The sequence below is a fragment of the Mauremys mutica genome, chromosome 18 (genome assembly GCF_020497125.1).
Source record: "Mauremys mutica isolate MM-2020 ecotype Southern chromosome 18, ASM2049712v1, whole genome shotgun sequence".
In the NCBI taxonomy this organism is placed as follows: domain Eukaryota; kingdom Metazoa; phylum Chordata; order Testudines; family Geoemydidae; genus Mauremys; species Mauremys mutica.
The window spans coordinates 25,901,124-25,914,741 of record NC_059089.1 but is presented as its reverse complement, the minus strand read 5'-3'; the positions used below and the strand labels follow the sequence as shown (position 1 = coordinate 25,914,741).

The 13,618-nt window shown below is 36.3% G+C and overlaps 1 protein-coding gene across 7 annotated transcripts in view; it reads left to right on the top strand.

Moving 5' to 3' along the window:
* Window positions 1-13,618, top strand: part of DENND1A (DENN domain containing 1A) — a 363,162-nt gene that overhangs the window by 287,987 nt on the left and 61,557 nt on the right. For all 7 annotated transcript variants that reach the window (XM_044992540.1, XM_044992536.1, XM_044992539.1 and 4 more), the window contains 5 exons: window positions 3,243-3,344; window positions 3,913-4,000; window positions 4,601-4,641; window positions 6,444-6,515; window positions 7,676-7,732. In XM_044992540.1, the coding sequence (XP_044848475.1) occupies window positions 3,243-3,344; window positions 3,913-4,000; window positions 4,601-4,641; window positions 6,444-6,515; window positions 7,676-7,732 (360 nt within the window). The remainder of the gene's footprint in view (window positions 1-3,242; window positions 3,345-3,912; window positions 4,001-4,600; window positions 4,642-6,443; window positions 6,516-7,675; window positions 7,733-13,618) is intronic.

The window sequence follows — 13,618 nt, the reverse complement described above, 5'->3', positions numbered from 1 at the left end:
CCAAATTTACTTTAATATAAATATATAAACCTATTACAATAAATCAAATTCTCTCTCTCTCTCTCTCTCTCTCTCTGTGTGTGTGTATATATATATATATATATATATATATATATATATATATATATAATAAAATATGCAAGCAAGCAGGTTAGTCCTATAGGTTACAGGCTTCCAAAATAAACAGCAGCATTTGGAAGACATTGACAGTGTTTGCAGCACTCCAGAACAGTGTAAAGTGAATCCTTTTGGAGTGGTACTTGTGCTATACTGAGCTCTTCATTTAGGGCAGGCTATCTTAAACAGGAATTAAACATTATTTTAAAATGCAATTGACTTGCCAATTTAAAAATAACAAGGCTGACAACAAATTGCATGGCCAGAGTGAGCAGTGCACTGGATCCTTCAGCTTATAAAGGGTCGTGAGGTAGCTACACTGTCTTAATGATCTTCATTATGCTGTGAGAAGATTTCCAATGGCACAAAGGACACTGATATTCAGTGAGAGATGGACACATAGCTCCCAGTTTTACCTTTGAAAATGTCCCCCCTTGTATATATGGTTATAAGCAAAATCTCTTTAGAATTTGTGCATAATTTATTTTGCTAAAAGAAAGTTCTTTCTGTGTCAAAACTTTAAACATACACCTCTACCCCGATATAACGCGACCCGATATAACACAAATTTGGATATAATGCGGTAAAGCAGCACTCCGGGGAGGCGGGGCTGCACGGTCTGGTGGCTCAAAGCAAGTTCGATATAACGCGGTTTCACCTATAACGCAGTACGATTTTTTGGCTACCAAGGGCAACATTATATCGGGGTAGAGGTGTATTTGCGATAGGATTACAATAGGCACGCATTTCTCACATCCACAATGCCAGATCCTGGGCTCTTTAGAGAATTTGAAGTGGAAAAAGAGAATAACACACATTTACATTTTAGATTGGTCAAAACCTAAATTCTTACTGCTGGGAACTGCAAGTTAAATAGATGAAAGAGTTGTTAACTGATGTTGTTATAATTATGGTCTTATGCTTGAGCAAATCCATTACTTTCACAAAACACCTGCACCTCCTAGAATTTCCCTATTGCACAATGTCACCTGTCAGTGACAGCAGAGCTGATTAGCTGTATAATTTACAATTGACTACATCTGTCAAGAAGACAGTCCTGTAATCCAGCTTTTCTTTTTGTAATGAAGCTGAGGATGGGGTTAAGTAGTATGAGTTTTCACTCTCCTTCAGGTCATGGAGGATGACTGGTACTAATGGGATCTAAGCCGGAAAACTCACGTCTTGACCTGGATGATTAAAGTAGGTTTGTTGGGATTTTTTTTTTATCGTCCAGCAAAGGTAGAGGCTGAATTGGCTCTACAGAAGCCAAAAGGTCTATCAACCAGGCCACCTAACTAAATCATTACTACTTGGGGGAAGAAAGTGTGTTAACATTATACCAGGCTTGCCTCTGCTTCCATGTTTGTGTGTAGGGATAGCAGATCATTTCAGTTGAATGGGGCAGAGTTTGTGTCATATTGCAAATGTGGTGTCATAGTGCCAAATGTTGTATAAAATGGAGCAAAATGAACTTCTATTTGATAGCAGTTTGCTCCTTGCAAAGAGTTCTTATCCTGTGTGATCTTTGTGGGAGCCTCAGAAGTTTTATAGGCTATGAAAGAGTAAGTTGGTTGTTCTCCTTTCAAATGTTTTGAAGTGAAGGATTAAATGAAAGCCAAATCTTCTTCAGGGTTTTCTCTGATCACAGAGTAAATGTGCATAGACACACATGCTACTCTCTGTAGAGAACGCCGTGTCCTGTTCACTTTGGGACCCTGGCCATGTCAGTTACAAACAGTGAACCAGAGCCTTTATCAAGCATTTGTAATTGGGTTCTCAGGTCAAATCCCTGTTTACACTGGTCAAGTAGACTGTTAGAATCCTACTTGTGACACCATTTGTTACTGACACTGTAGCTACCCACTCTCTGATCCCAATAATAAATAGAGCCTTACACCTATAGCTTAACTAATAATAATGGGGGCATGGCATTCCTGTGTGTCCAGAAGAGAATAGTCCCTTGTAGTTCATTTGGTGCTGTGTAGCATTTGTAGTGTCTGTTTTCTAGATCACCTGTCTCTAGTTGTAGTGATCTGTGGCATTGTGACTCTGTCCTTTACAAAGTGAGGTAGTAACTATTTTATTTATATGCAAAGTTGTTACAAGGGGACATCATATTGGGCAAAAATACCAATTCCTTGCCAAATATGTCTAATAGATTTTCCCACTTTCCAAACTCCTGTGCACCTCAGCTCTCAGTGGCTGCTACTTTACTTATTGTGTTAAGACTGAGACATAACACAGCCACCAATAGTTCAGATTCCTAAACTGAAGGATTTTGGGGAATTGAAACCAAAATGAGCTCTTAAAGGGGGAGTTCTGTCTTTCAGGCATTCTGCTGTCTAGTATAGACTCTAAACTCTTTCCAGATGAAAAGCCCTGAATATATTTTTAAATGAGCATGAAAAGAATTCAGCATTAATTTTACATCAACATAATTTTATCATTCTTTGTTACTGCCATTTTTTGAAACTTAATAAACGTATTTACTCGCTATGCTGAGAATTTGTAGATTTAAATGTGGAGGAAATTTGTGCCCTTATGGCAGATGCACAGCAGACTTCAGCATTAACATAACTCATTAAAATAAGATAAAAGTAGAGCTTCAAAACAGTCTCTGTCTTTTGCCAACAAGCCTGTGAAAAAGGAAAATTTCATTCAATTCAGGATATGAAAGTCTTATCTTTCTGAACTGTGGAGAGAACACAAAGCAGAAATTACAGACTTGTTTGTGCAGGTTAACTCTCTGGGTCTATTCAAAGCAAGTTTTGAGGTATTTGAGGATTTGAATACACAAAACTAGAGAACTTTTTCTATGTCAGTTTCTTGAGGTGCCTTTTGGGGGAATGAAAGCCCTCCAGTCAATCATAGCAAAATGTGCAGAGAGCAAATGGGTTTTATCTTGACTGTGCACAATTTTCGTACATTATCTCTAAGTAACATGATTAAAGGCAGCTCTGTCCCTTCTTGCTCTCTCTCATGTGTGAACTGAGAGAAGAACTGTAGTTTATCCAACTTTATATCAGACTTGTCTTTAATTTTTTCCAAAGAGAAATAGAATAAAATGCAAACTCAGTTATTCAAGCAAAGCTTTTTCAGTGTTTCCAATGCTCTGAACTTTACAGGAGGAGCCAATCACTTTTTGTGAAGAAACGTTTGTGTCTCATCGTTCTACTGCCATGAGGCAGTTTCTTCAGAATGCTATTCAGCTTCAGCTCTTTAAGCAGGTATTGTTTTAATTGCTTCAGCATGGTGGTAGCTTATTTCACAAAAGAACTGTTTTTCTTATAAACACTACTCCTATGTTCTTTGATCTACCCTCACCATGTACTCAGAAAAATTAGTTCCTTAATTTAGTAATTAAGATATATATCAGTCCTTCAACAGTAATTTAATTTTTATTTTCTGGCATGGATTAAACCCAATTTATAACAATTTCTATATTTTAATAGCTATAATTTATGTTCACCTCCCATTGACGTCCATAGCAAAATTCCCATTGGCTTCAGTTTGAGCTGATGTGTCTGAAAGCTTCAGTGTATAAACTAGAGTATTACTGTGCCATTTCAAGAAGGCCAAAAACCATATCATTGACTGCTCTTTGAAATAAAGAATTGTCATACTGGTTGGCAAAGTGATATTCCTTTCTCCATTCTACCTATTTAAAGGCTGTCTCCCACAAAGACTTTGGAACTTTGTCCTTCTGGAGAAAGTACAGAATAATCTTTTGAAGTGCAATAGAATTGAATGCTTTATCTGTTCACACATTTTTATTATACTTCCCCTGTTTTAAAGTTTATTGATGGACGTCTTGATCGTCTCAACTCTGGAGAGGGCTTCAGTGATGTTTTTGAAGAAGAGATAAATATGGGAGAATATGCTGGTAAGAAATATCTGTTCATTCCACTGGTTTTGGATAGTATCCCACACCTTATACTTTGTGATTTAATAGGTCAGAGAAATCACTCGCCTGAGTAATTGTAGCAGCTTCAGTCTCTATGGGTTGAAGTGTGTGATGGATACTGTCCTTTTTTCTCTGGAGATCTCAATCCCAACTTGGATAAATAAATATATCCTTCATTGTCTATTGGGCGTTACAAATCCCTGCCTTATTCTGAGCAGTACTGTCTGGTTAGATGGCTAACACAAGACTAGAACAGGGCTTGCATGTCAGAATTGAGAAACATTGGATTTAACCATTGACACCTTCTCTTTCTTTTCATGACCATTAAAAAAAATCATTAACTTTCTCAAATGTATGTGGAAAAAATCCTGGAAAAATAGTAATTCCACTTACCCATCTTTCTTTCTCCCACTGGCTACCTTGTTAATTTTTGGTTATTCTGTTCCCAGAAGGGGAAAAGGGTAGACATCTTCTTCTAAATTATCTATCCTTTACTACCACTAGGCACAGTTGAACGCCAGCATTTCTCATTTGTATCCCGTTTTATTATCAATAAAGAATTTTTCTCTATATCACCAGGGAGTGACAGACTGTACCATCAGTGGCTCTCTACAGTAAGGGTAAGAATAAAGTATTCTAATCATTGTCGTTCTTACTGGAAAATTCAGTTATTGCACCACTATTAAACTTCACTGGCGTGAGCCAGATCAGCTTCTATCCCGCAATATTTAGTTGATACCAGATAAAACTAACCTAGCTAAAAGATAATGTGCTCCTAATATGGAGTAAAGAACAGAAAGGGAAAATATAGTAAGAAAAAAAAATAGCATCTTGGAGGCCATATGAAAGGCATGTAGATATATGCTGTTGCCTAGTCTGAATATAGTTCATTTTTTTTCTTTTTAATATTATTGTGGAAACCTAAGCCACGTGAAAAGCTGTTCACAAAGCTGAACAATGTGAATTACTGACTAGGGGACAGCATTCTTTTTTTGTAGACTAATATAGGCTCCGAACGAGTTTATCTGTGTCTGCTTAGACTAATGCTCTGTTGAATTGATATAAATTAAGTATACTATATAAATATTTATAAATAACTTGTCACTTTATGTGAATAATAAATGATGATTTTAGATTAATAATTGGGAACTGACTTTAAAGAGTCCCTCCCATCATAAGTGATGCATTAAAATTATCCATAGTTAAGGCTGTGTGTGATTGGAAAATAATTAATTATTTAGGGAGCACTCACCTTTTAAAATATACTATCCCATTTTTCTCTAGTCCTGATTATGAGTATAATTCTCTAATGCACAAACAAAATGATCTTGATCTTTGTGCCTTAAATACATTTAAAATACCAATAATGCTTTAAAAAATTATCACAAGTGTGTATATATGTGTGTAGGATGCAAAATGTTGAAAGGAGAAGAGAGGACTGGTATGAATGAATATAAAATCCAAGTGGTTATGTTCAGTAGTTTACCATTTTTTTTGTTAAAGTAAGATAAATGTTGTGTAATAACATAATAAATATTACAATACATTGAAGCAAAATTTGGCATACTTCTGAAAAAATAATTCTATCTTAGGATAAACTATCATGGAATTATATGGGATTTTATTCCATGGGTTTTATCCATCTGCTCTTCACACAAGATTTATTTGTCAAATAACGTGCTATGCAGCAAGAGTCAATGGTGTGCAGAAGATAAACAAAACACTAACTAGCCTAATAGATTATTCTGTCTGACATATCTCAGCCTTATATGCCTTTTAGTGTGTCCTCTAAACGTAGTTCAGCTTTTCTGGAATTATGCTAAAATTGTAGTTGGATTTCATGTTGTCTAAATTCTTCCCTGATCCCAGTATTTAGATATTAAGAAAGGCAGCATACCTGATATACAGAATCTGTAAGAAAGAAAACAAGGGCATGAAAAGGAAAGTGCATTGCAGAGAGTAGGGTTTTTTCAATTAATGTACAAGTCTTTCCCGTTGAGCTGCTAGGCGGGTATTTTAGTACTAAACATGTTTATGACTTGAATGCAATATGCAGGATACCCTTGAGGGTGATAAGAATTGTTATGGACACTGTTTAGTGAGAGGACCTCTGAAGAAACCTAGATATGGTTAAGGGAGTGATTTTTATTATGAGAAACTGAAACCTTTATATTGCAAAGTTCTGTCCTAAAACATGATTTTAAATGGATCAGGTTTGCCCTGGAAAAAGTAGTATCTAATCCTTGGTGAGAGAGTGGAATTATGTAACCGCAAATAAAAAGAAATTACCACTTAGGCATATTGCTCTGATAACTAACACAATTGATACTTTCTGTTATTTCCTGTTTAAAATAATAGCTCTGGGCTGACATTTGCTTAAACAGCCTCAATGAAAATGATTCCATTGTTACTGTAATTACAGAAAGGAAGTGGAGCCATTATAAATACAGTAAAGACCAAGGCTAACCCGGCCATGAAGACTGTCTATAAGTTTGTAAGTATTGGGTATTGTCTTATGACACAGACAACTGAATCTAACAATGATGCTGTTTTAAATGAATCCACAGATTAAAGTTTTTTCTGTATACTAACAAAATTATTTGAACAAGATAAATGCATATTAACAATAAAGTGCTAGAGACTAGGCCATTAAGCATGTATCAGGACATGTTTTTAATTTCTATTCTTCTATGAAAATATTTTCTCTTTAACTGTAATACCAGTTTGAAACATTTTATACTAATTAGACTGTAGCAGAAAATGAGATTGACTTGTGATTTATCTTCAGAGTGCAGACGTTGCTTTCCTATTTAGTAAATAGCACTATTTCCATGGGCCGGTCCCTATATCCTGTACTAAACACCTCTCCTATCTCATCATTACACTGTTGGAAATCCATTGTTATCCCTGGGCCCCTGCGAGTAGCTACATGGAAATGAGGGAATCCTCTCATTTGGCCAATTGTTCCAGTTTTTGTAAATGTCTATTTTTCCCCAGAGATTTTTCATACCTGCTTATTTTGAGCCAAGCTTCTTGGGTTGTTTTCTAAATGAAAATCTTTCCATGCTTGGTTAACAAACAGCTAATAACTGTTATTGTAACATGGTTTATAACTGATAATTTCACTGCAGAGGGCTAAAATATATGGAAGCAAGTCAGGATCTCTTCAATACTGAATTCTATGAAATATGACAAAAAGCAGTGAGATGTCTATTCAAACTATCCTTTATTGCCTGCCTCCAGCCTGACAAAGGTCCTGAGGTTTAGGTCCTGCCCTAGTAAAATGTAACTGGTATTCAGAGCACTGCAGTGAGGAAGCTTACAGCTGTGCTATTACTAGTAATTGTCACCATGCAGCAGAGATAAATAATTAGAGAGAGGAAAAATCATGGAGGAGGAACTGGGGGGCGGGGGGGGGACAAAAATCCCTGCCATCAAAACAGAGAAAACAAAATCTTTGCAGTATCATTAAAGGTTTTTTAACCTCTTAGGTTTGTATTTGTTTTTATAGCCATTATGTTTTCAACTTGATGATCCAATTTTTCCTTCCCATTTTCAATAATCAGAGAAGGTGAGTCTTGATGGATTTAAATCGAGCATGGTCGCTGCTGGAAATAGAAAGGGATTTTTAACTTAAATTAATTTTTCATGCAGGCAAAAGATCATGCAAAAATGGGAATAAAAGAGGTGAAAAACCGCTTGAAGCAAAAGGTACTTGAAGTTCTTATTCAAAATGTATAAGCGCTATGTATGAAATACTTAGCCACAAAAAGCATTATGTGATCAATAGAAAGCTGTTTGATACAGTGTTGTTAGCACACTTCAAAATGCATTACCAGCTGTCCTGGATTTTTCACACTGTTATAAATATTCACAGACAAAAAACTATCTTCAAATACATTAAGGCTCTGACTTAAACCCACGAAAGCCAGAAAATTGAGTGTTCCATTTACAACAGTCCCTCGCCTGCCCGTTGTGCCAAGACATTGTGGGAGGGGGCTTTGCATAAACTTGGCTGATCATGCCTACAGTAATGACAGTGAACTTTGCTCCAAATGGCAAATTGTCATTATATTCCTCTGGTAACTTCTCAGGGAAATAACTGAAGGTCTCTCGTTGGACACATGGTTAGCACATGTCATCAGCGTGAAGTATAGGCACAGTGGTATAGAACTAGAGTTGAAGTAATTTTTAAATCTGAATTTCTTGCAGTTTTAAGTTTGCCAGCGCTTTGGCCTTATGATGATGACATTTTATTGTCTCTGAATTTCATTCTTTTTTGTGTTTAAACAGTAAAATTCAGGGAATGCTAAACTGTGTCTGAGCAGTGTGTATCCAATATTAATTGCTACTTTTGAGGCTGTTCGGGTAGTCATATGGATACATACTATATGGATGATTCTGCCTTTGGCTTTCTTCTAGTTATTCTATTTAGTCTATAGATCGGAGCCATTACAGTCTATTGGGAATACAAGGTAGCCAATTTAGTAACTGCAAAGGTCTCACTCAGAATGTTTTTCTGATTTACTGCATTTTAAACAACTGCTGATTTTTAAAATCAATATTTCAGTAATTTAATTTGTTGTTCTCAGAATACCCAAAGCAATGTTAAGACTGTGTCAGATGGATATATCTATTTTAAATATTAATGGAGAAGTTCCTTCTCTGCCTAAACTTCTCAATTTATCAGTACTGAGGGGTAATAATACCACCAAGTAATAATAATAAACTCATGAAATAAGGCCAGTGTGATGCAAGGACCAGTAGACCATTAACTACAGTGTTGGGCACATTGGTGGAGATTTGGTTCAGTTGATTTAAAATAACCTAATATTTACTTGTTACCTCATTTCAGGGAACTGATAGTATAATTTGATCACAGATAGAAAACAGGAGGCAATTTTTCTGCATGCAGCATTTTCCTATGCAGTAGTTAACTCCATGTATTTTAATTTGTTTCCTGTCTCCAACACATGCATCTGTAGAGCAAACAGCACTAAGTACAATCACTGAATTTTACTGTACCCTTTTTTATTGCTAGTATTATATTGTGCTCTGTGACATTTATATACAAAAGGGTCAGACACTTTCCAATTGATGAGATATCTGTTATTCATTCGTTTATTTAGCTTTATTTTTGCTCCCTCCCTAGTACTCAAGATACCTTTGTTCATTTTTAAAAACACAAACAACATTTAAAATTGAGTGGATCAAAATCTTCCCCAAAACACTCGTACTCAACCCTCCTCCATTCAACCTGTTAGATCCCGTTTGGACTAAAAATGCATTTCTCTTACTATTTAGCATTTCTGCAAATAAGATTGCATTGTTCATCTTGTACTTTAAAAGAATAACTATAAAATATTTATGTAAATACTCAAGACAGAATTTCTACCTCTCTCCCTTTCAAATCACTCTGATCTTTTTCGCTTTTACCCACCCCTTCTTCTTTTCAAGCACAACATCAGGATATAATGTTAGAATGAGGTGTTAGTGTGTTTTAGGTTTCACCATTTGTGTCACCTATTTCACTAACCATCATACTTTTTTTAATGGAAATATGTCTGTACCGCTCAACTGTTGACAGATCCATTAGTGCATCCTTATCAATTTTCACTTGCTTTTACCAATTTCTGGAGAGTTTCATCTTTTTCATGTGCTTGCTAATGACAGAGTTATTTTGTAACTGAAATTTTGGCTTCATTAAATACATATGTAATTGTGCTGATCTTGGGTGTTACTCTACCATTTTCTGGAGTAATTTAAAACTATTCTTAATCTGACCTCACTGCCTACTGCAACTTAAAATATTATTTTCCAGTATTAGTGTGAAAAGCGTGCAGGCTACTGGTAAGGAAAAGTCAAATCTAAACATCCCTTTTTCAGTTTCACTGCCAAATAGGAGCGGTTTCTATACAATGATAGAATTTAAAAATGCAGTAGAGCTGGAGGTCTGCTTCCTACAACTCTGCATAGCAATGATGACCTCTTAAATATAATCAAGAGCCCATTTTGCCCTTGGTCTCCTCCAGCTTTGGGTTTGAATTGCAAATGGGAAATGTGGGATTGACCTATTGAGAGGTCATTGTGGTGTGTGTAAGGTCCTTCTTTAATATGATCGTGGAGATTGAATGGGGCTCTATTCCCATCCCTTGTTCATTTGTGGTACAGTATTTCAAAGCAACAGAAATAGTTTTCAGAGGATCCTTATGACTGATAGCAAATAATTGTTAACAGATACAGGATGGTAGCTTTATTTTATACCTGCTACACATTTTTTTTAAAGTAAAGGCAAATTTTTTCATTTCCCAAATGGAGCAAGGTGGTCAAGTCACTCTGTTACTTGTCCTCCTTTGAAGCCTAACTGTATAGCATTAGGAAGAAGGAGGAATGTGAATGGTACCATCCTCAACTTTCAGTAAGAAGAATGTAACTTACTTAAAGCATCTCACCTTAGGTAAGACTAGACAATCTATAGCTTTAAATAAATGATCAGGCATTTCGCAATAATAATTTATTCAACGTTATTTTATTTACTAGATCTGCATGTGCCCTCTAGTTAAAGGTCTGTTATCCAGGCTATTGCAAATGCCACTTTTAGGGTTATATAAAATAACTTGAAGAATCCCTCTGGATTATGCTTTTACTGTTTGCTGTATGATTTATAATACAGAGATGTTCTAGTCTATTAAATAAATAAGTAGTTAGAAAAATATGAAGGCATTCCGCTGATTAAATACCAATTATTCAATAGAGTGGCTACATTTTACACATCTGTAAATGTTCCATAGCCTGATATATAATCTTAAAAGAGTGTTATGTATCGATCTACACTCTGTCACTTGGCAATGGAGTAGCAAATTCGTACCTCAGTTTAGCAAAGGCTTTTCCTCTAGGTACTGGTGTTAGGGTGTATCCATATATGAAACATTATATACAGATATATAGGGAATGAATGGCGTCAGTCTTGTCTGCAGAAATCAATAGAATATTTTTTCTCAGTCAGTGTTTTATTTTGTGTGGCATTTTAATATTTTATTAAATTACCTTTCCTTTCCAATATCTGCAACATCATGTGGTAATTTCTTTCTGATAGGGTGTGGGTGTGTTGTTTCAATATTTTTACATTGCATGGTTTCTTGTTTTAAATACTGTACGTAGTGTAAGTTTAAGTTGTTGCAGAAGTGTCTTCCTGATTTCGGGAAATGTCATGCCTGGACTTCTGGCATGTTTCATGGACAGCAATAGGATTGCAAAGTGGAGCATGGGAATAAGAGGATGAGGTGGTTTTAACTTTCCTTAAGAAACTTGTTTGTTAGCAATTAGCTCCTTTGACATTGTTCCAGATTTGAAGTCTTACATTGTTTGAAAATTCTTGTATCGATGCTGGTACTGAAGACAAGAGATTGCTTTAAAAGCAGCTCAGCTTGCCCTGGGTACCATATCTGAGACTGATTTGGTTGCTTCAGACTTGTGAGAAGCTTCCTCTTCGTCTAAGGGAGGGTTGTATCTCGTACTACCTATCAGTTGCACCCATGTTTAAAGGCTGTTTGTGAATTGAGGCTGCTGCACACAGACTGACATGACAGGAGTTCATTGAACCTAGTTCATTGGCTGGTTTCTGAGTACACTAATGCCAGAGACCTTAATATTCAGTCATTTGTACCGTGAGCTCAGCGTCTAGTTCCGTTCATGAAGAATCCGATTTCTGTGACTGTTTGGCACAGATGTGCTTTCAGTCATGAAGGCAGAAACATTTTTCAGCCAAGTACGTTCTATTCCCGATGACTGAGACAGTGTTGTTGACTTGTCTGCCTCTTTGGGCACCTTTACAGATACTGAGGTCTTAAGTCACTTGTTCACTGATAATTGGTCTATGAATCAAAACATGATGAATTCCTCTTTAATGAAATCTGTAACAGATCCCTTGGCCATTTCCTCAAACAGAAATATGTTAAAATTAGAGGCAAAATGGTGGCTAGTGTATTCTCTAGCACTGGAGAGAATGCTTAATGAACACTTGCTTCTCTCCTATATGCGGTGCCATCAGCTGAGAAGTGTAGCAGACCCATAAGGGGGAAAAAGCTTCAGGGATTTGCAATAGTCTCACAGCTTTTATTATGATTCACTCATCAGTTCTTTGAAGCTGCTTTTCCTTTACTTTGTTTTCAGTTTGCATTTTGCTTTCATGTGCATCTTATGTTTCAAAATAATATATACTATCATTGTGTTATGGGACTCCAAAACTGGCAAGGGCCCCTCTTGCTGGCTCCTGTGAGCTGAAGTTCTGTATCTTTTGCAGAAAGCGATTTTTCTCATAATAGTGCTCGTTGCAGGCCCTTTTTACTAATATACTGGACTTTGTTGCATTTGACCCAGAGAAGGTGAAATTGTACAGTCATAAAAAGTTTCCTTCTATGGTTTCACTTTAACAAATTATTAATTTCCCCACCACCCTTATGCCCATCTTGGTGAACCATTGCTCCACCAGCTGGATCTAAAAAGGTCTCTCAGTTTCTGTGTGGAGCAGACAAAGCCCCTTAGAAAGTCCATCCATTTTTTTGTTTCACTTGACCTAAACACATTAGGTCAGTCTGTGTCCAAAAGCACTATTTCTAATTGGCTATCAGCTTACATGTCTCATTATTGTACTTTAGCAATAGTGAAACTTGAGGGGGCATGTCAAAGGTGACTCCTTCAAAGCAATGCCTGTGTCAGCAGCCAATCTCAGGTCCGTCTTGCAAAACTACAGTGTGTGCAGTTTCCCTCTATATTTACCAAGCTTTATTTCCTTGAGATTGTTGCAAAGAGATTTAAGGTTTGGGCTCACTATGTTGCAGACTTTATTTCCCAACTGATTGTACCAACTCTGTCCATCTTCTCTGATTCTCTATAAGATGTCTGCATGCCTTTGTCTTTTCCAAGTGCATTCTTTGTTTTATATTCCTATGTTATATACACCACACACACACACCCCAAACCTTGTAACCTAGGTTGCTTGTTCACTTTACTTAAGATCAGAACTTAGGTCAAAAAGAAACTGATGTTAGGCAGCAAGTTGTGACATGTATACTCTTCAAGGCATCATCAACATTGGCCACACATGGGCCAACTTAACTAACTAAGCTGTGAATTTGCTCCCTTAATACCACTACAGCTGAGTTTGTATTTCCATAGATAAATGTTCTGTTATACAGAATTCTATGTAGATACATAAAATGATATTAAAGATACAACTTAAATGTACAAAATGCAAGGAAGCTCAGTTTATAAGGTTGCATTCAGACCTTTCCTCATAGTGTTGTCTTTATTCTCACAATGCTAGAGTTAGAGCTGTGTTAGCCCTACCTTTCAAATTTCTGGCTTTTGTCTGTACAAGTCAGACACATTTTATTTAATATAGTGGGTATTTAATGTTTGTGTTTGCAGCATTAGTATTTTATGGGATTTCTGCACGTAGACTGTGATTAACAAAATACAATGAAATGTTTTATGCTAATTGTTTTATTTTCTGTGCTTTTGTTTTTTGTTCCTAACATCAAAATGCTTAGTCAGCTTTATCCTCTAGTGCCTCCTTTCTGCCCCTTATCCTTAATC